Below are 23,544 nucleotides of genomic sequence, written 5' to 3' on the forward strand. Positions count from 1 at the left end.
TCGCAAAATGATTCACCGTTTCGAAGTGCTCCAATCCAATCACGAATCATTTAATTCAGAACGGGACTTTAAAGTGCGTATCACAAATCATTTGATTGAGAACGGGATTTCAAAGTGCGTATTGCAAATCATTTGATTTAAATCGAGACTTAGGAGAGGGTTCACAGGATTGCGTCCTGTACTGCTTGAAAGTTTGTGAACCCTTTAGAATTTTCTATATTTCTGCATAAAAATAACACAAAACATCATCAGATTTTCACACAGTCCTTAAAGTTGACAAAGAGAATCCAATCAAACAAACAAGACAAAAATATATACTTCAGAGAAAAATGATCCAGAGTTAAATATTTGCAAGGTGCAAAACTATGTGAATCTTTGCTTTCAGTATCTGTTGTGACCCCTTTTCGAAGCAATAACTGCAGGTATCATATTTCGTAACCGCTGATCAGTCCTGCACAATGACTTGTACGAATTTTAGCCCATTCTTTAGTACAGAAACACTTGAATCCTGTGATGTTGGTGGGTTTCCTCCTAAGAACTGTTTGCTTCAGCTCCTTCCACAACATTTTAATTGGATTAAGGTCCAGACTTTGACTCGGTCGTTCCAAAACATTACCTTTGTTCTTGTTTAACCATTTTTTGGTAGAATGAGCTTGGGGTCATTGTCTTACTGCATGACTCACTTTCTCTTTAGATTTTAGTTCTCTGACAGATGTCCTGACATTTTCCTTTAGAATTTGCTGGTATAATTCAGAATTTATTGTTCCATCAAAGATGGCAAGTCATCCTGGCCCAGATGCAGCAAAAAAGGCCCAAACCATGATACTACCACCACCATGTTTCACAGATAGGGTAAGGTTCTTCTTATGCTGGAATGCAGTGTTTTTATTTCTCCAAACATAACACTTTTTATTTAAACCAAAAATTATATTTTGGTCTCATCCGTCCACAAAACATTTCTCCAATAGCCCTCTGACTTGTCCACATGATCAAACTGCAGAAGACAGCAGTGTTTTTTGGAGAGTTGTGGCTTTCTCCTTGCAACCCTGCCATGTACACCATGGGTGTTCATTGTTCTCCTGATGATGGACTCATGAACTTCAACATTAACCAATGTGAAAAAGACCTTTAGTTGCTTAGAAGTTATCCTGGGGTTCTTTGCAACCTCGGAAACTATTATACATCTTGCTTTGGAGTGATCTTTGTTGGTCGACCACTTCTGGGGAGGGTAACTGTGGTCTAGAATTTCTTCCATTTGTACACAATCTGTCTGACTGTGGATTTGTGGAGTCCAAACTCTTTAGAGATGGTTTTGTAACCTTTTCCAGCCTGATGAGCAACAACAACTCTTTTTCTGAGGTCCTCAGAGATCTCCTTTGTTTTTGCCATGATTCAATTTTACAAACATGATCAAACTTAATAGATCCCTGTTCTTTAAATAAAACAGTGCATAAACTGACACCTAATTGTCATCCTATTGACTGAAAACACTTCTGAACAGATGGACTCTAATTTCACCTTCAAATTAACTGCTAATCCTAGAGATTCACATACTTTTGCAACTCACAAATATTTAACGCTGAATAATTAAAAAAAAAAAAAAAAAAAAAATGACAAAGTACATATTTTCATCTCATTTGTTTAATTGGGTTCTCTTTGTCAATTTCCAAATTCTAAAGGGTTCACAAACTTTCAAGCAGCACTGTATATATATATATTGGAGACTGGAGATTTTAACTGGAGACTTCAAAGGCACAGTAAGAGTATTTTAACTCACACAGAAGTCTTGAAATCTAGAGCACAAGTTATATGAAGCACTTTTACGACACTTTATGATAAAGCCACAGTTCTTTTTTACTTTCATTACACTAAAACATTACACTGATATTTTAAAAAAATAACTGCAGCAAAATTGTACAAGTTTGGAATGACATAAGGCTAGAGTAAATGGTGACAAAAAATATATATATATAATTTTTTTGGGTGAACAGTATTTTAATTTAATGAGGCTAAACCTGATTTAAGTTCTTTCTTATTATTTGCCCAGTCTACTCTAGCAAGTGCAAGTGTGAATAGAGGAAGGTAAGATTTCTAAGAAATCTCAAGGCAGCAGATTTGCGTTTTGGTATTTGTAAGAATTTGTGTTTATTAATGGTTCATGGTGTGCACATTTACAGTTTGAGCTAACAGCACACTGATACTTAAATACACACACACAGGAAAAGTTGTGAAGTGATGCAAGCCTCTGTGATGGAGAGTCTGGAAAGGACGAGATGGGAGGAAGGACGAGATGACTCATATTTATGAATAGTTTGATAAACAGGCATTCCTCTCACTCTCTCTATCGTTTCTGTTCCTCTTTTACAGTGCAGGCACTAAAAAAACTGTTTCTGCATCACTGCCATTTAAAAAAACAAAAACAAATTCAAGCAATATTTAAGTCTTAAATATTCATTATATTAATAGCTGTTTTGCAGAGTGATCAGCATTTACATCTCAGGTGACTGACTCAAGAAGTTTTATCAACAAAGTTGGCAGATTTCAAATCAGCAGTGTTGGGAAAAGTTACTTTTAAAAGTAATGCATTACAATATTGCGTTACTCTTTTAAAAATTAACTAATTACTTTACTTAGTTACTTTTTATAGTAAGTAATTTGTTATGTTACTTTTGTGTTACTTTTGCATTACTTATTAAATCTGGGCAGGGCTTGCTTGTTTGTTTTAAAATAAAAAGTTATATTTTTAACAAATGTAAAAGCCTTTTCACACCAAAAAGTGAAGTGAATAAGCCTCAGGCTGAAAAATAAATTCTTTGTCTGTACAGTAGAACGCAGGAGAAGAAGGTTCAACACTCTTCAGCAAAAAACAATGAAGCTCAAATATTGATTTATCTAAAGTAATTTTTGTCTAATAGTATGGCTGAACGAGATCAAAGGTCAGCAGCAAAGACATTGGTTAATAAAATGCATAAAGGATATTTGTGTTATTTAACATTTAATTATTGCAAGTTTGCATTTCAGTTTTAATTCATTTTGATGGATACTGAATCTGTTTTTTTGCAAGTGAGATGAATTAATACATGTTCAAGTTTAGTCTAGAACTACAGTAACATCATGATTACACAGTGCACACAATGCCTCTATACTTCCGATTTCTGTCAACATGGGGACAAGAGACTTGTCAGTCAATAAATGGGAAAACAAAGTAACTGGCGTTACTTATTTGAAAAAGTAACTCAGATATTTTCTTGTAAAATTAAAAAGTATTGTGTTACTTTACTAGTTACTTGGAAAAGGTAACCTAAGTAACTCGCATTATTTGTAATGCGTTACCCCCAACATTGCAATTTAGTGTTTGTAAAGTTTGCTAATTCACTGTATTTTTTAATGTAGGAAGTAGAAAGATCTGAAGTATCAGTTGATATTTTGTTTCTAAAATTAAGTCTTTTTAAAGAAATTTGCATACCTAAATCCTGATTAGTTATTCTGTATGGTGCTGCTATGGCTGGTTTTGCCATCTGTCACAGTCACATTTGAGACGTCCATCTAGTTCCTAGACACAACACGTGGCTAATTTATAAATTGTTAAAAAATGTGTGAAATGTATTTGACTATAATGGTAAAATGCTACCACATGTGGTACTGTTAAATGTAACAAAAATCTCAAACGGAAAGTTCATCCAATTCATCCTGTTCCTCCAATAATTCAATATTGCCACTTTTCAAAGTGTGTATGTGAAGTTAAACACAGTAAATGATCATGACTATTTTAGAACGTATCCTCCTTTCTGCTGAAAGAAAAATCCAGAGACATCTGGCTGCAGTTTACACCTCCTCTAGCAGGAATATTCACCTCTAATTCTGTGTGAATGAGAACCTACTCACTGTAAGTACACACAGTCATTATTATTTACATATGAGAGGTAGAGCCCCAGTGTAGAGTCTGTAGTGAAGGACAGATCTGCTGGGGCCCTGTTGCACCTGCCCTACTTACTCGCTGCTATTTCTGCTCCAAACACCCCCAAATCACTCTTTCTCTTCATCATCCCCCTCACTTTCAGCGCTCTCCTTATTTTTCCTCTCCTCAGCACTCAGTCCTATGATATGATAACAGCAGGAAGTGACAAACAACCTCAAGCATCAGTTCAGATTGGCCACATACTAATGTAAACATGGTTGCCAGTCCTCGTTAGAGTGTTTTTCCCTGTTCAGTACACTGTACAGAGTTCAGCTGTTTATGATTTCTACAACCAAATACATCTTTGAAAAATTCATTTAGTGACAGGCACATTTGCAATGATGTGTAGCGTGTGCAGAACTTGAAATACTAGTTAAAGGCTTAGTTCACCAAATAAATAAATAAATACATAAATAAATCTGTCATCAATTACTCGCCCTCATATCATTCCAAACCTGTAAGACCTTTGTTCATCTTCGGAACACAAATGAAGATATTTTTGAAGAAATCAAACCTGGTTAGACAGCAACACAAATGACACGTTCAAGGCAGAGAAGGTAGTAAGGACACCGAAAACACGCTCTGCTAATCCATTACCTGGGGGCAGAAGGGCAGAGACTATTTTACATGCTTAGTGTTGCAGATGATAAATACGACACGGCATTACAAGCTATCCGCACATTTTTCGGTTCAAAAGTGAATGTGGTAGCTGAACGGTACAGATTTCGCCAGCGAGGACAAAGTCATGGTGAAACTATGGATCAATATGTTGCGGTGCTTAAGGAGTTAGCGGTTACATGTGAATTCATGTCCATGGAGGAAGAAATGATCCAGGATCAACTTGTTGAAAAAACTAATTCAACCCGCATATGGAAATGTTTACTATTAGAAGTGGACCTTATTTTAAAAAAGGCTGTCACCATCGCCGGTCAAATAGAAACTGCTGTGGCTGAGGCAAAAGTGATGAGCAAACAAACAGACGGCACAGTACAAGTTATCCAGCAACCACAATATCAGCACTGCAAACTCAGCCGCGAAACAGGGAAGAAACTGCAGAAATCGCATCCTGTTTGCTTGCCTTATTTTACAAAAGCACAGCGTTTTGTTGTTATTCTGAATGGACACAAATAACCCTAGAGTCTTTACAGATTCAAAAGATGTATTACTCTGACCAAAAATGATGGAATATAAGAGCAAATTATTGCACTGGCACCTCCATCTGTCATGCAGTAAACATGCTACTATTCAGCTTCCACACTTCACACAGACACTTCAATAGCACACATTTTTATTTATTTATTTTTTCTGTGACTAATAAAATTTTGGTCTACCAAGCCTCTTCTCATCGACTAACAGTCGACTATTAGGGGACAGCCCTATTAATGTCAGAATTTTCATTTTTGGGTGAACGATCACTTTAAGTGTGAGTGGACAGTTTTGAATTAAAAAGACAGGGCCAAAAGCATAATGATAATTACACAACTCAAATTTCTCAGGAGACCTCAGAATTAGAAATAACTATACGACAGGGATGGATATAGGCACTGTCTATAGAGGACAGAGTGTTGACTCATCTCAAACAGTGACTGTGTGTGTGTGTGTGTGTTACAGAGCTGCACTGAGAGTGTTTGCCGTGTTTCTCTGCGACCGCGGCCAATTCAACAGATGCTTTCGCTCTATGTGCTGGTGAATCTTACGGTTCTCTGCCCAAAGTCAAATGGATGGAGCTGATAATCAAGGCCTTTGTGCCATCTGTAAACTCATTTACAAGAGAGATTTAGAAAGGCTGTGCTGAGCAGAGAGGGAGAGAAAGAATAAAAAAGAAGAATATCTAGGGTTTTTTTTATGTATAGTTCGTTAGTTTATATTTTAAATCCAACTGGCACGGAGACCAAAATTCATCTGGATTCATTATCCAGACATTACAGATGGTGCAGATGAACCCCTAAAAACATCCAGAGACATTTTTCCCCTAAAAACCTGAGCTCCAATTAACAGTAGGTCATGTATTGATTTATACTGCATTCATCCTCAGACCATCTAACTGTGTGTGCGAGATGTGTGTTTGTGTTTTTGCAGTACCGTGTGAATAGCACAGGAGTCGTGCAAGGCGGGTGAATGACTGCAGCTCATTGCAGAACGCGATTCCTATTGTGCGGTTGCTTGGACACTGTTGCCATAGCAACAGGCTCTAGTGCAGTGTAAAAACACAGAGAATGAAATAATAAAGAGACTGTGTGAAAACAGAAGGCATAACCCATCCTTTCACTTCATAACAAAGCTTTGCCTTTAACAGGACAGAATGATCACGTAAATAAACCCTGCAGGTAGGACTCTCCATTCCTGCCCTGTATAAATAACTGGCATACTTAAGCTTGTCTCTAATGCTGTAATATCATTACATTAAGTGAGTTCTCAAAGTTTAGTGTTTTTCACAAACTCTCACAACAGTGGAAGGATCCCGAGCTATTTGTCCATCTACTGTACATCTGTTTTTCAGACGGGGGTCCACAGAAAATTGGAGAAAGATTTGTTTTTTATGTAATTTTTTTTTTTTTTTTTAAAGGGGTCATCGAATGCAAACTTAACTTTTACATGTTGTTTGAACATTAATGTGTGTTGGCAGTGTATGTACAAATCTGCCCTGTAATGATAAAAATCCACACAGTGGTTTTTAATTAATCTGTAAAAATAATATCCCCTTTTTCAAATCAAGCCATTCTCAGATACATGTCGGTGTGCCATCACACCAACAGATGCCGCTCCAACGATAGTTGATTGACATGAGCGTCTTACCTCAGATCAGCTGTCACAGTCTGACCTCCATTGTTTCGATGCTGGAGCAGGAATGTAAGTTAGACAAGAATATCTCTGATTGAGCGATTGAGGTGTTGTGTTGCTGGATGTAATAATGAACATAGTGATGGTCATTTACTCCCGACATCTGAGCTGCTAAAGATGCAGTGGATTACATTTGTTTGTGAAGGGAATGCGCCTCCTGATCTACATATATCCGTCTATGTTTGCGCAGATCATTCATGATCCAGCTTCACCTACAGCAGAAGTGAGTATAAGGGTTCTTATGAATCTCTGCAATCACCTTTCCTAATAACGTGCTAGTTAGCAAGTTCTGTGGCTAAACATGATAAATGCGGCTAAAGTAAACAGGCTCGTCACTCCACAGAGAGAAGAGAGGGGCGGGGCGAGCAGAGCTCATTTGCATTTAAAGGAGCATTTTTCAGAATGGGTTGATTTTTGCAGAGCTGATTTTGGCAAGGTAAAAAGGGTGTTGTTTTACACAACCATTGAGAATTTTTAACCAAAGTATATTATACACTCATTAAGACCCTAAAGAATCATATCAACTTGTGGAAAATGGGCATCTGATGACCTCTTTAAAGAATCCTCTTGCGTTGATCTACTGTAAGCTGCATTTATTTGATAATACAGTAAATAATACAGTAAAAGCAGTAATACTGTGAAACAATATTACAATTTAAAAGAACAAATTTAATTTTTATAGATTTTTAAAATGTAATTTATTACTTGGTGGCATAGCTGAATTGTCAGCAGCCCTAACTCCAGACTTTTGTGTTTCATGATCTCTCAGAAATCAGACAAGATGAGCGTTTGACATTAAAAAGTATATAAATTGTATTTTTTTTTTTAAATTAAAATAACCAATCGTTACGCTAGATAAGACCCTTCTTTCTCGGATGGGATTGTTTACAACCGCATTTGGGATCGTTTGAAGCCGCATTTGAACTGCATTTTGAAAGTTCAAAATTGGGGCACCATATCAGTCCATTATATGGAGAAAAATGCTGAAATATTTTCCTCAAAAAACATAATTTCTTTACGACTGAAGAAAGAAAGACATAAACATTTTGGATGATAAGGGGGTGAGTATATTATATGTGAATCTTTGTTTTGGAAGTGGACTTCTCATTTAATATTTGTGATACATTTGTGATACATTTTTTAGGATTCTTTGATGAATAGAAAATGTATATTTGAAATCTCACCCCAAACTTTGTGTGTGTGTGTGTGTGTGTACTTGTTTTTGCTACATTGTGGGGACCAAATGTCCCCACAAGGATAGTAAAACCTGAAATTTTTGACATTGTGGGGACCGGCCTGCGGTCCCCACAATGTTAAAAAATGATTAAAAATAGTAAATGATGTTTATCTGAAAGTGTAAAGATGCAAACATGTTTTCTGTGAGGGCTAGGTTTAGGGTTAGGGTTGGGTTAGGGGATAGACAATATCGTTTGGTCAGTATAAAATCTATAGAAGTCTATGTAAAGTCCCCACAGTCCGCACAAAAACAAACATGTGTGTGTGTGTGTGTGTGTATTGTTAGAGTCAACTAAATTCACTAAACTATATATATAAATATGCAAGTCAATAATTGTACATTTACCAATTTCGATATTATTACAATTTGATATTTTTTCATTTTGCTTTCTAAAGACCTGCTTCAAATATTACGTTTATTTAATATTCTGTTTATGGGGCAGATATATTGCGCTCTCTCTCTTATTCTTATTCTTATTATTAATATTATTATTATTACTACTACTACTACTACTACTATTATTTATTTATTTATTTATTTTGGAAACATACATCGCTTCAAGAGTATTTTTTTTCAGTGGAGTTTCTTCTTTCCAAAGTAAAGCAAAGGGATCATAATATTTGGTGGTCCTTGAAATCAAAAAGCTTGAAAACCCATGGATTGGTCAATTTAAAGGGATAGTTCACCCAGAAATTAAATTTCTGTCATTAATTACTCACCCTCATGTCGTTCTAAACCCATAAGACCTTCTTTCATCTTCAGAACACAAATTAATACACATAATGGCGACGTGGAGAAGAAGAATTGTTGAATAAAGGCATTATTTTTGTTTTCTTTGTGCACAAAAAGTATTCTCGTAGCTTCGTAAAATTACGGTTGAATCACTGATGTCACACAGACCATTTTAACGATGTCCTTACCTTTGTTTTGACCATAATGGGACCCTTGCCGTCTATGGAGGGTTTTCATCAAAAATATCTTAATTTGATTTTAATGAATAAAGGTCTTAAGGGTTTGGAATGACATGAGGGTGAGTAATGAATGACAGAACTTTCATTTTAGGATGAACTACCCCTTTAAAGCTTGGATGTAATTATGGTTTTTAGAAATGCAGGAATCCCTCCAGTCATTCACTCACTCACTGCAGTCACTATGAAGGAGTCACTCACAATTACTCTCACACATTAATGAGAGATTCTTTACCCAACCTGATCAGACACAACCAACAAGCCTATCTCTTCACTTCTCTTTTACAGCCAATCTCTAAATGAGTGCTCCAAATAAAGGCACTCACCACCACTTACTCGTGGTAAGAACACTGAGGACAGAGTGGAGTGGGCTGGAATATCTTATTTATGCTGGTCAGGCCCACTTACTTTGTCGCATCTACACGTGAGTGTGTGGCTGACAGGCTACAACAAATTCAGTGCTTTTTCACTTTTTAATTTTACCACAAACCTGAACTCAACCCAGCAGGAGAAGTTATGGATAATGAGTATGAGTGCATGGTTCACCACACAATAGTAGTTCCACCTGTTTACCACACCACTCTTCTGCAGCTACAACAAAATACTATCCAAAACAGTACACCGTACACCGATTTTAGTTTGTCATTCCATGACAATTCGTACATATTAAATGAGGCGGCTAATTCATATGAATTTGTATGAATAACCAACACATTCCCACTCATAACCCATCACATATTGACACTTGGTCAGGTCCCCTTGGTGTCACTTTTTTTTTCACCTCTTTTTTCGAAGTGCAAGGTCCTCCATTGCTTTAAATAAAAAACCTTTGGCATCAATATGCTGACACAAAAGGCTTTGGGAATTTTAGCATCATGATTAAAGTACATACTGGGTATTAATTGGGTACTGTTGCATATTGTTCAGAAGTGGGTAGGTTTAGGGTAGGGCTGGGGTTAGGTGCTCCAAAATATCTATGAAAGTATAAATTCATATAAAATGATTTTTGCAAATACATGCAAAACCATTAAATGCGACGCATAATGCAAACAACTAGAAGCAATGGAGGACCCTACACATCCACAAGTGACGCTTGGCATCAAAATAGTGAAGCCAAGGGGTCCTGGCCAAACATCAATATGTGACGAGTTGGGAGTGAGACGTGTTAGAATGACCTACACCTGACCTGCCCCTAAACCTAGCCAGCACTGGGGTCTAGACAAATCGCACAAATTCATAGGGGGTTGTATGAATTCATACAAATTAACCACCTCATAAAATATGTATGAGGTTGTGAGATAGCGTCATTCTGATTGCCACTCAGTGCTTGTGTTAATACCAGCCGCACCACAGCACCTTTCAGAAGTCTTCTACGGTTAAAAATAATGGGCAGTGCAGTGGCTGCGATATACATAAACCTACCAATATCTGTCACCATGACTTTTCACGAGAGGAAAAAAGTTATGTTTTAGTCGCATAGTATGGGTGAATGTCATTTCACATTCAATTTTTATGGACATTTTTAAAATATCGCAAACATTTTGTGGAAATCTGTAATGGAAACGCGCTTACTGTGGACAAACTTTTTTTCCCTAATATGCAACGTTTACATTTTACAACTGTTCTATGCATGTAATGTACATATCTGCATATTTAGTGCATAAAATGTTTCAAATATAAACATTATATGAAAACAAAAAAAAAACTGTCCACAGTAAGAGTTGCAGTCTGGGCAACCTTTCAAGGAAATAAACTTCACAAAAGCACAAAAAAACTATTGTGTATTGACATAAATGTTGGATATAATTAAGCTGAGCTGATAGACAAAAACAAAAGCAAGCTATTGAATAAGTGTGCTCCTGTTTGTCTGAGTAGATATAATTTATCCTCACAGGAGTCTGATGGAAAAAACATATATGATAGATATGCAAAATGTTGCATGGGGTATTGGTCGTTATGCAACCATGGTGAAGATGTGTGTTTGTTTCTACGTGCTTAGCAAAGAATGCAGTGCGATGAGAATTTATAATGTCTCCAGATGGTTGAGCTGCATTTGAACGATTCCCAAATGAGAGATTTTGAAAACAGGTTACATGTGTGATTTCAGGCAGGTCTAGAAAGATTGTGAGGTGGAAGGGAAGAAAAGGTGAGTTAAATCTCATTTCTGATTTCATGACATTAATTCAGAAGGGCATTACTTAAACAAGCCTCCTACCTGCTCTGTTCATTTCTAAAATCTCCTCTTGGGCAGCAAGAGCGCAGTGGTCGCTTTGTGGGCTGTGGTGGGGCGAGTTCATGGCAGACTTACAGTAATTAGGTGAGCCCAGCTGGGGTGCACGGGGAATATGCTTGTTCTTTTTCTTTGGTAGCTTCTGCTTAGCCATGGCTAGAGAGTAGTACATCCCAAAGTTATTGACAATGACAGGCACAGGCATGGCAATGGTTAACACACCCGCCAGAGCGCACAGTGCGCCCACCAACATGCCTGACCAAGTCTGAGGATACATGTCTCCATAGCCCAGTGTGGTCATAGTCACAACAGCCCACCAGAAGCCAATAGGAATGTTTTTGAAATGGGTGTGCTCGCTGGCACGTGGGTCATTGGGATTGGCACCGATTCGCTCTGCGTAGTAGATCATGGTGGCGAAGATAAGCACTCCGAGCGCAAGAAAGATGATGAGCAGGAGGAACTCGTTGGTGCTGGCGCGAAGAGTGTGTCCCAGCACGCGCAGGCCCACAAAGTGCCGCGTCAGCTTGAAGATTCGGAGGATCCGAACGAATCGCACCACTCTGAGGAAACCCAGAACGTCCTTCGCTTCGGAAGAGGACAGCCCGCTCAGGCCCACCTCCAGGTAAAATGGCAGGATGGCCACAAAGTCTATGATGTTTAGGGTGTTTTTGATGAATTTCTTTTTGTCTGGACAGAAGGTGACACGCATGAGGAACTCAAAGGTGAACCACACCACACACACTCCCTCGATGTAGGTTAGGTAGACCACCGTCTCTGTCTCCAATTGAAACCTGGTGCTGTTGTCTACAGGGTTAACATATGTCCGGTTAATGATGGGGTTGAAGGCCTCGTGTGTCTCCAGGCAGAATGTGGTTATGGAAACCAGTATGAAGAACAGCGAGGCAAATGCCACCCACTGCAGGAGAGAGAGAACAAGAGGGAAAAAGTGAGACGGGGAAAACACAATGTTAAAATCATCTACAAGAATGCACTGTGTGTAGACTGTGAGTAGAGCAATCTAAACAAATACAGAATAAACGTACAGGCAAACAAACTGTATTGAAAAACACACACTCGCAAACACAAGCTAATGAAAAGCTAATAGAATAGCAACTGAATAAACAAGTCAGACCCAACAGAGAAGCACTTCTATAGTGGTTTTGATATCATTGTCAATTTCTTTTCATTTAACAACATAGAGACCACCTTATATTCATTTAGAAAATAAAAAAGTCTTAATATTTAATAGCATTTAGGCCCCAGTCTGTGTGCTAATTGTTAGCAAAAACGTACACACTACAACACTGTAATTTTCCATGTACAGTTGATGTCAAAAGTTTACCTTGTAGAATCTGCAAAATGTTAATCATTTTACCAAAATAAGAGGGATCATTCAAAATGCATGTTATTTTTTATTTAGTACTGACTGAATAAGGTATTACACATAAAAGACGTTTAATTATAGTCAACAAGAGAAAATAATAGTTGAATTTATAAAAATGACCCCGTTCAAAAGTTTACATGTGCTTGATTCTTAACACTGGGTTGTTACCTGAATGATCCACAGCTGTTTTTTTGTTGTTGTTGTTGTTGTTTTGTGATAGTTATTTATGGGTTCCTTGCTTTTCCTGAACAGTTAAACTGCCCACTTTTCTACAGAAAAATCCTTCAGGTCCCACAAATTCTTTGGTTTTTCAACATTTTTGTGTATTTGAACCCTTTCCGACAAGGGGGTGAAAACTTTTGAACAGAAAGAAGATGTGTAGATCTTTCTTATTTTGCCTAAATATCTTTTTTTTTTTTTTTTATGTAGTACTGCCCTTCAGAAGCTGCAGAAGATAGTTACATTTTTACTAGAAGACAAAATAAGTTACATTTACCCTAATCTTCAGATTTAAAAAGTTTTCACCCTCTGGCACTTAATGCATCTTTTTCCTTCTGAAGAATCAGTGAACATTTTAACCTTCTGGAATAGAGTCCCTCAGTTGTCCTCAGTGTGAAAAAATGGATCCCAAAATCATACAGTCATTGTTAAAAAGCGTTCAAATAAATTATTATTTAATAATTTACGCCCTAATAGTCTCATAGTACATCACCTAATTAAATGTTGCTGCAACTCTTCTCTGAAAGGATGGTGAATTGAGCTTACAAATGTAACACTTCAATCCAGCCAATCAATCAGTTCAGCATCAGTTACCATCAGTGATACAAAAATGGAAACCAGGTCAATGTATCACAAATGACATGCCACTTTTACATTCAATAATGTATCATATAACATATTGTATATCCAAACAAAATATTCACCAAATTTCAGAATCATCAATGGAACAATAAGAAGTAAACGTCACCATATGCACTTGATTTATTTATTTTTTTTTTTTTTGTCAAAAAAATCATAAAGGATTACAAAAAGAATTAGAATTTCTATCATAATTAGAAACATTCCAATGAGATTCTTGTCCACATTTTTGCTGTAAAAGCAGGCACGGCCATCTGTAAATTTTACAGGTCTGGCTTCCGGTCTCATCCGCATTCATCTGTTTTTTGATGTACAAAGCAGCTTGTTTAGCTGCTTGATATTGCAAATTGGTGTGTCTTACCATGTTATTTTAATGTATTATCTTAATTATGAACACACTGGTTTGTAGTGCAAACCGTTTTACCATTTACTACACATTGTTATTTTTCTCGTTATTCCTCTACAGCAGCTAATGAACCGGAAGTCTCGCCCAAAGCCTTAGTCCTGCATTTAAGAATAAGGTGGATAGGACTTAAGATTCTGATGAGATTTTTTTTTTTTACTGGCATCTATTGATGTCCTATTTAATTCATTCTCTTTTATGTTCATTGTCTCAGTAAACAAGCTGCTGCAAAGAGAATGAACAAGACAGGAGCAAAATCCATTGTACCAGAAAGTCCTACAGAAATATTACAAGAATGGTTCTAAAATATGATAGAAATTCTGATAAGAATCCTGTCTAGTTTTTTTGTCAAGGGCAAGAATGCATCCTCAAGCTTCCCTCTCAAACTATTTTATTTTTCATTTTCATAGCATATTTGATAAATTTGAAGTACAATGAGTTCTCCGCCTGTTAGCGTGTCCTTACATTTCTTTACAGGTAAGCAGAATGGTCCGCATAACATGGCCTTGTGCAAGCCTCCTACAGCAAGTCCCACGCATGAAGTCTTACACCAAGACCACATGCTTGAGCAACACTTCCAATCTCAGAGGTGAAACTCAATGCAGCAACACTGTAGCATAGTAGAAAGATCTCAGTAACAAGCCAGGTGTAATGGTGCAGTGCATTGCAGCAGACAAATATCAGGGAACACAAAAACTATTTCTAATGTTGACCTTTGACTCCTGACTAACCTTAGGTCTGTAACAAAGTTCAAACTCAAGGACATTGCTTGAGTTGTCAAAACATTTTCACATTTGGCAGTAGTTTCCAAGAAAATTAGATTTATTTATTTATTTATTTTGTACTTAATAGTTTTATTCAGCAAGGACACATTAAAATTGACATTTGAACAGTAGTATTTAATTCTGTTAATTCTGTAAAAACTCGCACACACAGATTCCTTTCACAGAATAAATCCATTTCTGTGAGGCTGACAGGTGGCTAAATCTGAATGACTAGTTCATGCAATGTCCATGTTCAATGGCTTTGTCAGCACAATTGTTTAGCCATGATATTGATTCTTTTCTCTTTCTATTCAAACTGATGAATTACCCCTGCTGGACTGTTTGGGTTTAGAATCATGTTACCCCGCTTACTGTCATCAAAAGATTAACGACTAGTTACCTGAAACTCTCTCGGTCTGTGGATCTACCTCAACTAAACACACAGCACTGTGTGTGGACGGATTGTGGTCTGATTAAAATGCTGAATACTATGTATTCTGACACTCAGTATACCACAGAGTGCATTAATATATTTCTTTTTAAATAAAATATGAACTTCTTAAGCTTTTATGGGGTTACATCAGTGCTTGAAGTGGGCCGGTACGCACCGGTACACAGTACCGGCACTTCTGTATTTTAGGCTCTTGCGTACTGGCACTTTTTTCATGCGTACCGCCGCTTTTGATATGTTGCCATTGGTGGGTTTAGGGTTAGGTTTGGGGGAGAGATTAGGATTGGGGTGGGGTTAGGCAATCAGGTAGCGATTTCAACGAGAGGGGATAATAATTTGGCAGGGTGTTGAAAATGGCACACACCTGTACTCAAGTCAAAGCACATTAGGAATGAAATGAATGCAAGCGGAGTAGGTCTACATTAGGATTAGAGGTGTGAGGCAGATGCGTATCATATGCACACGAAAACTGTTTATTATGTGCACGCCAAAGTCAATTTCAACGTATGAATAGGACGCCAAATAGACAGAAAATTGTGCTATTGATAGGCAGTTTCATAAGACCAGGCTCTCAAATCAGTACATTATAACAAAAACAATACCTTAAAAATGAAAAGAAGCAGGTTTTTGAGATCACATAATTTTAAATCGGTGAACTCCTGGAAAGTCCAGAATGATGCAGAGAATAGTGACTTACATCCAGATGCCGGTAAATTATTCTTTTCAGCGTGTATTTGGGTTAAAAGCAGGAGTGTTTTAAAATGAATGCTGGCTAAAGGTGTTTTACGCGGTGGTCAGATAGTGATTCTGAATTGATCCACATAGTAGTACAGTCAGGTACAGTCAGGACAGGACTTGTGCTTATTTGTACTGAAAACGTTTTTTAATGATTGATTGACTGTGGTACTATAAATTCATTGTGAATTATACAAATTCAAAAGTACTTTTTTTGGGGGGGCGTACTGGCACGTCTTTTTTTTTCACTTCAAGCACTGGGTTACATGTTTGTTTCATTCAGGCAAAAGGCAGAGTTGCTGTTTTCTGTAGTGACAAAACACTCAGCCCACATGAAACGAGCTGTTATTTTATTGCTATGAAAGTTCACATCTCACTATTAAACATGCAGTTTTTTTTGCAGACAAAGATGATGTGAGTAAATGATTAGGTGAAAAGTGCTAAGTGACCCATTTGCTCAAGCCTTTCTGCTGCACTACATGGCAAAATGGAGAGAGTGCAAGAGGGAGAGACGGAGGGAAAAAGAGAAAGGGAAGAGGCTCATTCAAGTGTCTCAGAAATAGCACAAAATCCTCCCCCTTCTCCCTTACATCACCTCTTACTCTCATTCTCTGGTTGTACCTCTCTTCCTGAAGATGAAAGCTTGTCACGTTCTCTTATGTAACCAAACACTGCCTAACACAGTGCACCCACATTTGGGACTGCGTCTGTATTTGTGGATTCATGTGTTTTGCATCTGTAGGGAGGGCTTGGGTATTGGGATTTTGTATACGGCTGTAAGTGCTGGCACTGCTGTGCTTTCGTTTTTGGACAATAATGTCCCACTGGGGCTGGAGTGAAAAGACAATTGGGGAGTCCTGATTAATTCCTGCCAGTTTATGACCATCTGTATTAATTATAAAGGAGCTGGTGGCAAAGCTGGTTTCTTCTTTATGAAAAATACTAAAAACACAAAAACCACGACAAATCCTGAGTCACATATCTGTAAACTGTTTCCATTTGCTGTTTTACATTTAGGCTGTTCTAGCTGTTATTATTATTATTATTATTATTATTATTATTATTATTATTATTATTATTATTTAAATATTCAATGCATTTTTTGATTAAATGACCAGTGTTTCAGAATTGCATATAGAACCCCAATATCATCTGGATTTTTTCAGTAGCTCTTTCTGCAGGTTACAACATTGTGTGGCAACAATGATATTTTCGAGTGTTTTTGTGAGTGTGAATCATTCATTGAACCGATTGGTTTTAGATTAATTTATGAACAAAACAAGAAACTGGCTGCATCTTAAATCACATTATTCCCTATATAGTAGGCGAAAAACAGTATGTAAAAAAAGTAGTATGTCCAAATCCACAGTATTCATAAAACAATAGGGGAAAAGTAACCAGAAGACTCACTACTTGCGGTGAGACTGTGAAGTGTGCATTCGATGTGTATCCCATGAGGGCACAATAGACGATTTGTGAACAGCAGTGAAGCGGTAGGTCATATGACAATGACAACATGGCAAATTCAGTCCAGATTACACTCATACTACCCACATTCACACTATATAAAACATATTTTTTAGCAGTCATGAAGTAATTACTTATACAAAACAAATATTAATGCAGAGTGTATGTGATTTCAGACACAGCATTGCTTTCATGAATGAATCATTGAATCAGTCTTTCACTCAATTTGTTCAAAAGCACTGATTCAGCAAAGAAACATCTAAAAAATTAATGAATATTAATTGAAACTTTGTTACTTAATTTTATAAGTTACATAATTTTATATCTAAAAATCTTTACAATCAGATAAAAATACTCTACAAACGTAGGAACCAGGGCTATTCTAGTCTTTCATTAGTATTAGGGCAAAGGCCCCCCCAGAAAGTTTTCCCATATTTTGATGTTCCTTTTTAATACTGTTTTGGATAGATATGGATAATCTTTCCTTGAAGTACAGAGTCAGAGTGATTCATTCGCAAATCTGACATCACTAGTTTAAAGAAAATTATTCTCAGGTTGGTATACCTTAATTCCGGTGAGACATAGATTTATCAGTGATTTTTTACTGGGGCACAGCCATATTTCACTGGAGCTCATTCCCCAGTAAAAAAGCTCTAGCAACGCCCCTGGTAAAAACACTTCACTCATATGTATATTCCCTAGTTTCCCTACATATGAGAGACTCTTTCTGGTTTTCCAGGTGCAAAAAACAGGGTCAGAAATTCAGCTCTCAGAGATCATGATTGAGACAGGTCAAATTTGCTTTCTAGGTCGAAAGAGATGTAATTAGCTAAGTGGAAAACAGAGGTTGTACAACCTTTTTTAAATAAGCAGCAAGACTTCTGTACTGAGATGATGTTCAATTACGAGCATTTTTAGCTTTTTTCTACCAACATAAAAGAGTCATTATATCATCCTATTATATGTATATTTTTATTTAGGAAAGGGCATCGGAAGCCCACTTCTCACAAGTTGGTATGATTCTTTAGGGTCTTCTTGGAATGTCTGCAAAATACATTGGTTAAAATTCCTCAGTGGTCGTGTAAAACAACACCCTTTTTGCCTTGTTTACAACAGCTATGTTTACAGTGACCCATTTTAGTGCATGTCTCTTTAAATGCTAAGGAGCTCTGCTCACCCCATCCCTTTCTTCCGTGGAAGAAGAATGGCGATTTGCAAATAATAATAAAATAAATCATAAATATATAATTCTCGTTCAGAAAGCAGTCTGGAATAAAATGATTTGCGCAGACACAAGCAAATATAGGTCTGTTTGGTGGCGCATTACCATCAAAAACAAAACTGATCCACTGTGTCCTGTCGGGAGAAAATGAAGACTCTTATGTTCACTTTTACATCCAAATACAAAACACCTGCGGTGCTTACGTGACACTGTTATCGCTAGCAAACAGTGTACAACTGGCTGAGAGTGGATATATGCTAATATAGGACAGTCCGTCAGCAGCCGTGGATGGGGCTTAAGCAATATGATGTCATGCTGCTAAGAAAATCAAAACGGCTTAATAATTAAGACTGTTTAGGTTTTTTAAAGATTAAAAAAAGGAGTGAATGGATTTTTATCATTGTAGGGTGGTTGTGTTCACACACTGCTAAGATACATTTACAGCTGAGGTCAAAAATGTACATACACCATGTACAATTTTGCATCCGATGTCCAGTTTAATATGTATTTATTTATTTATTTTATTTTATATTATTTTATTTTTTTATTTTTATTTATTTTATTTTTTTTATGTCCCAAGCCCACATTCATTTCTGGAGCTTAGTAATCATTACCACAGAATATTTTACTATTATCAAAAAGATCCTTGGCTAGAGAGGCATCAGATAAAACCTTAAAACCCTTTCTTCTAAGAAGGCTTTATGTTTAATGCACAGGTCCTTATCTCCAATTTTGTGTTTATGTCTGTCAGTTAACAGTGCATTAGCAGGTTTAACCAAGGACAGCCTTTTCAGAATATACTCAACTATGCTATGTGTGCAAATCTTCTCTAAATTATGCATGTTAAAGATTTTAACAGAAAATACAAACACTCACAGGCAAGTGCAGAAAAGAGCAGAGGCATAAAAGGCTGTGGGCCGCATCACCACAAACTTCCTGTGTGTGTGTGCTAGTATGCTTGATACTGAATCCACACAACAAAATTCCATTAGCCTGCAGTAATTCATAAATATATTCCACTCAAGCCTCAGACTGCCCAGCTTGGCTGGTCAGTGAAGATGACATGTGTACAGAAAGGAGGGCTGTTAAATGTACATTACACACGGCTGCTATGCCATTAATGTGGAGTGAAGTTCATCTACTTAAAGCAGAAATAAGTGGCTCTCTCCGCTGATGGGAGATGAATGGGAAAGATGGTGCTGGCCAGTCTTGAAGGAGTGAGAGGTAGCAATTCATTATTGTGTATTCAGTAAAACACCCCACTAATTTATTAACCACAGTTACTTATGTTGACGTCATCATCTCATAATGAACTTCAAACTGACTATAGTCAAGAAGCCTGTTATAGCTACACGAACTGACAGCAGTTTATTTAAACTTATTCCATCACAAACCTCACTGTAATTTTTATGGCACTTAGCACAAGCCGCCAATACTCTTAGTCACAGGCAACACCCAAACCAACACACTACTCTCAAAATGAAAACACAACCTCTCCCTTGGCTTCCTCTTCAACAGTGGTCAACTTAAAGTGCTACCGACAGTCTTTGGTTTGTTGGTTTTCTATGTGTGTGCATATTCATGGCTAGCAGCAGAACAGCTTCAAAGACATTTCTGAATATAGAAGGAGTATTACTGTATGATATATACAAGGTGAAAGGTGCAGCATAACATTTCTGCACTAATCAGAAATGCATTCTATTTGTGACATAAGAACACTGGCTTAACCACAAGTGTGAATTTGAGGTGGGGCTACCTATTTAAATGGTGTGAAATGAAATCTTATTTGAGTTGCATCTCATACTAGGACATCAAGTGAGTCAGATGCTTGCTTTAGCAGACCTACAGATGCAGCAAAACCAACTTATCCTAGCAGTGTAAAAGACGCCTATTGTGGCTTATTGTGTGTAATACACAAGGCCACACCCTGTCTTCTAAAAAGCTGCGGATATTGATTCACAAGTGAAATCCAAAAAAAAGCATGCAAACAAAGCAGGATACTAAAATTACAAACTACATTTTTGTCTCTGATTTTGAATGCATGTTATTTGTTATGTAAAAAAGCATCTTCCAAGCATCTAACTGCCTCTTCCTGCTATAATATATATATATATATATATATATATATATATATTAGGGGTGTGGCGAAACATGTATTCGTACCGAACCGGCACGGTACGGGCATTACAGGCATTACGGGCATCTCGGTCCGGTGCATGAGACCTTACAACGATTACAGGCAATTCATCTTCAATCCAGAAGGGGGCGCCCGCAGTAATGAAACGCTGTTTGACTTGTCTAACAGTTAACTAAATTAAATATATGTCAGGTATTTATTCCTTGTGTGTATATATGTACTGCAGATTTTATAGCATATATATGACATTATAATTTGATATAATATTTAGTATTTTTACATGTAGGTGGAAAAAATTGTAATTTGTACTACTGTCTGTTTAAAATAAATGAAAAGAAATCTAACATAGTAGATTTTTTTTTTCTGTTGTACCGAAATCATATCGAATCGTGACATCTGTGTACGTTACACCCATAATATATACATATATATATATGCATATTTTTTATGCTCTTATTTTCCCCTAATATATTCCTGTCCTTTCATTGTTTTGAACAATGACTGAAAACTGACACTTCTCGTGTTCATTGCCATCTTATGATGAATGTTGTTTTTCTCAACTGTAAGTCAGTTTGGATAAAAGCATTTGCCAAATGAATAAATGTAAATGTAAAAAAAAAAAAAAAAAAAAATCACCTTGACGCTTGGTTTTACTGGTATGGATAGAAGAAATAAGGTCAGTGAAGTTTTTTTACACAGTACTAAATTAACATCTACAGGAAAGTCAGTCAGCTAATTAACCAGTTAATCGCTTGTCATTCATCAGCAGAAAACTTAAATTAAATAAATTAATGCAGTCGCTTTTGGCCAGCAAGGGCTCTTAAAAATCTCACACATTTGCATGTTTTTTTTTTTTTTTTTTTTTTTTTTTTTAATAAATAAAGAACAATGGAAGTTTAAACTTTGTTTATTGCAGGTGTTTAGTTTAAAATATTACTTGTTTCCAAAAAAAAAAAAAAATCACCTTGACACTTGGTTTTACTGGTATGGATAGAAGCAATAAGGTCTGTGTAGTTTGTTTACACAGTACTAAATTAACATCTATAGGAAAGTCATTCAGCTAATTAACTAGTTAATAGCTTGTCATTCATCAGCTTTGTATTTGTTCACATTGTCACCACTGGATCTCAAATGACAGCATTGTACAAATTATTATTAATGGGGCAATTCCTATCAACACAAATAATCACACACTTACTTTCTATACAGAGCAATACTGTGCATTCATCCACGTGCAAAGCATCCACTCCATAATGCATAAAACACACGTCCACCTCAGCAAATGTACGATGATCCCTTTATTAACCCTAAAACTTTACTGATAAATCCTCATGAATACCACCAGATAGACTCCTGTACAATATTTAAACAAATCATGTCGTGTATTTTTTGTTTTCAGAATTAGCATTAATGGGTTTGTTAATGCTTTGTCAGTGTAATTGTTTACCTGTGACAATGATTTTTATCTATCCTCTGTGTTCACGATGAATTGCTGCTCCTATATTTTGTTTGAGAATCACGTAACCTTGCTTATTGGTGAAAACAGACTGCCCTGCCTCAATAAAGTGAGCTGATCGACAGTGGTCTGACTAAACTGCAACGGAAGCAAGTCAGCATATCATAAAGTCCATTAAAAAGAAAGGTATCGGCTATCTTCTCCTGTTTACACAAATGCCTTTCGGCTATATGCATAATAAGCCGCCCCTCAATGGCTATTAGAACATTCATTTCTGTGAGGCTGACAGGTGGCTGAATCTGAATGACCAGTTCATGCACTGTTGAATGGCTTTGTCAGCACAACTGTTTACCTGTGATATTGATTCTTTTCTTCTTTCTGTATTCAAACAGATGAATTACCCCTGTTGGACTGTTTAGGTTGGGAATCATGTGAACTCATTGCTAACTGCAGTCATAGGAACAATGGTCGAAACTCTCTCACAACAGCAGACAGTGGTCTGATTAAAATGAAAGGTATCAGCTATCTTCCCCTGTTTTCACAGATAGGCTGCTACATCTCTCGCACCGAAGCCTCTTCTCCATCCCCTCCTGCAGCACTTTATACCCCAGGCTCTCACTGTGTGCTTTGTTTTAAGCTCCGCTTAATGTCTTGTTCTATTCTGGGATCTCCCTTCAGGATAAAACAGGATTTTAAATCTACCATGAATTCAATGGCTAGATTGTAAATGAACACTGGTATAGACAGGTTATTTTAAAATGAACCTTTTTCTTATTTGAAAATATCATACTTAATGTGCAGCTTTTATGCAAAGTTCAAATTATCTTAATAATCATATATGTTCATTTGAAATGAGAGACTTAAAAGGAACAGTTAACAAAACAAAAAAAAAAAAAAAACTCTAACCCTCATGTCATTCCAAACCTATACAATTTACTTTATTTAAAAGATAATAGTTTGATAATATAATTTATAAGAAAAGAAACAATTATATACAGTACCATTCTAAAGTTTTTTAACAGTAAGATTTTTAAGGAATTATGTTCTGCTCACCAGGCCTGCATTTATTTGATCCAAAATACAGCAAAGCAGTGATATTTTTACTATTTAAAATAGCTCTTTTCTATTTTAATATATTTAAAAATCTAAATTATTCCTGTGATCAAAGCTAAATTTTCAGCATTATTACTTCAGTCTTTAGTGTCACATGATCCCTCGGAAATCATTGCTGTTCAAGAAACATTTATTGTTATTTTTATTTTCAATATTTAAAACAGTTGAATACATTTTTCAGGATTTTTTGATGAATAGAATTATCCAGTGATCAGCATTTATCTTAAATAAAAAGCTTTTGTAACATTATACATTATACCATTCAAAAACTTGGAGTATAAGTTGCTTTTTGAGACATGCTTTAAATTAAACAAAAGTGA

The 23,544-nt window shown here is 36.5% G+C and overlaps 1 protein-coding gene across 4 annotated transcripts in view; it reads right to left on the reverse strand.

The window, feature by feature from the left end:
• Nucleotides 1-23,544, reverse strand: part of kcnc1a (potassium voltage-gated channel, Shaw-related subfamily, member 1a) — a 45,167-nt gene that overhangs the window by 10,190 nt on the left and 11,433 nt on the right. For all 4 annotated transcript variants that reach the window (XM_051114574.1, XM_051114575.1, XM_051114572.1 and 1 more), the window contains exon 2: nucleotides 11,220-12,150. In XM_051114574.1, the coding sequence (XP_050970531.1) occupies nucleotides 11,220-12,150 (931 nt within the window). The remainder of the gene's footprint in view (nucleotides 1-11,219; nucleotides 12,151-23,544) is intronic.

Source organism: Labeo rohita, chromosome 7 (genome assembly GCF_022985175.1).
Source record: "Labeo rohita strain BAU-BD-2019 chromosome 7, IGBB_LRoh.1.0, whole genome shotgun sequence".
NCBI classification, from domain to species: Eukaryota; Metazoa; Chordata; class Actinopteri; order Cypriniformes; family Cyprinidae; genus Labeo; species Labeo rohita.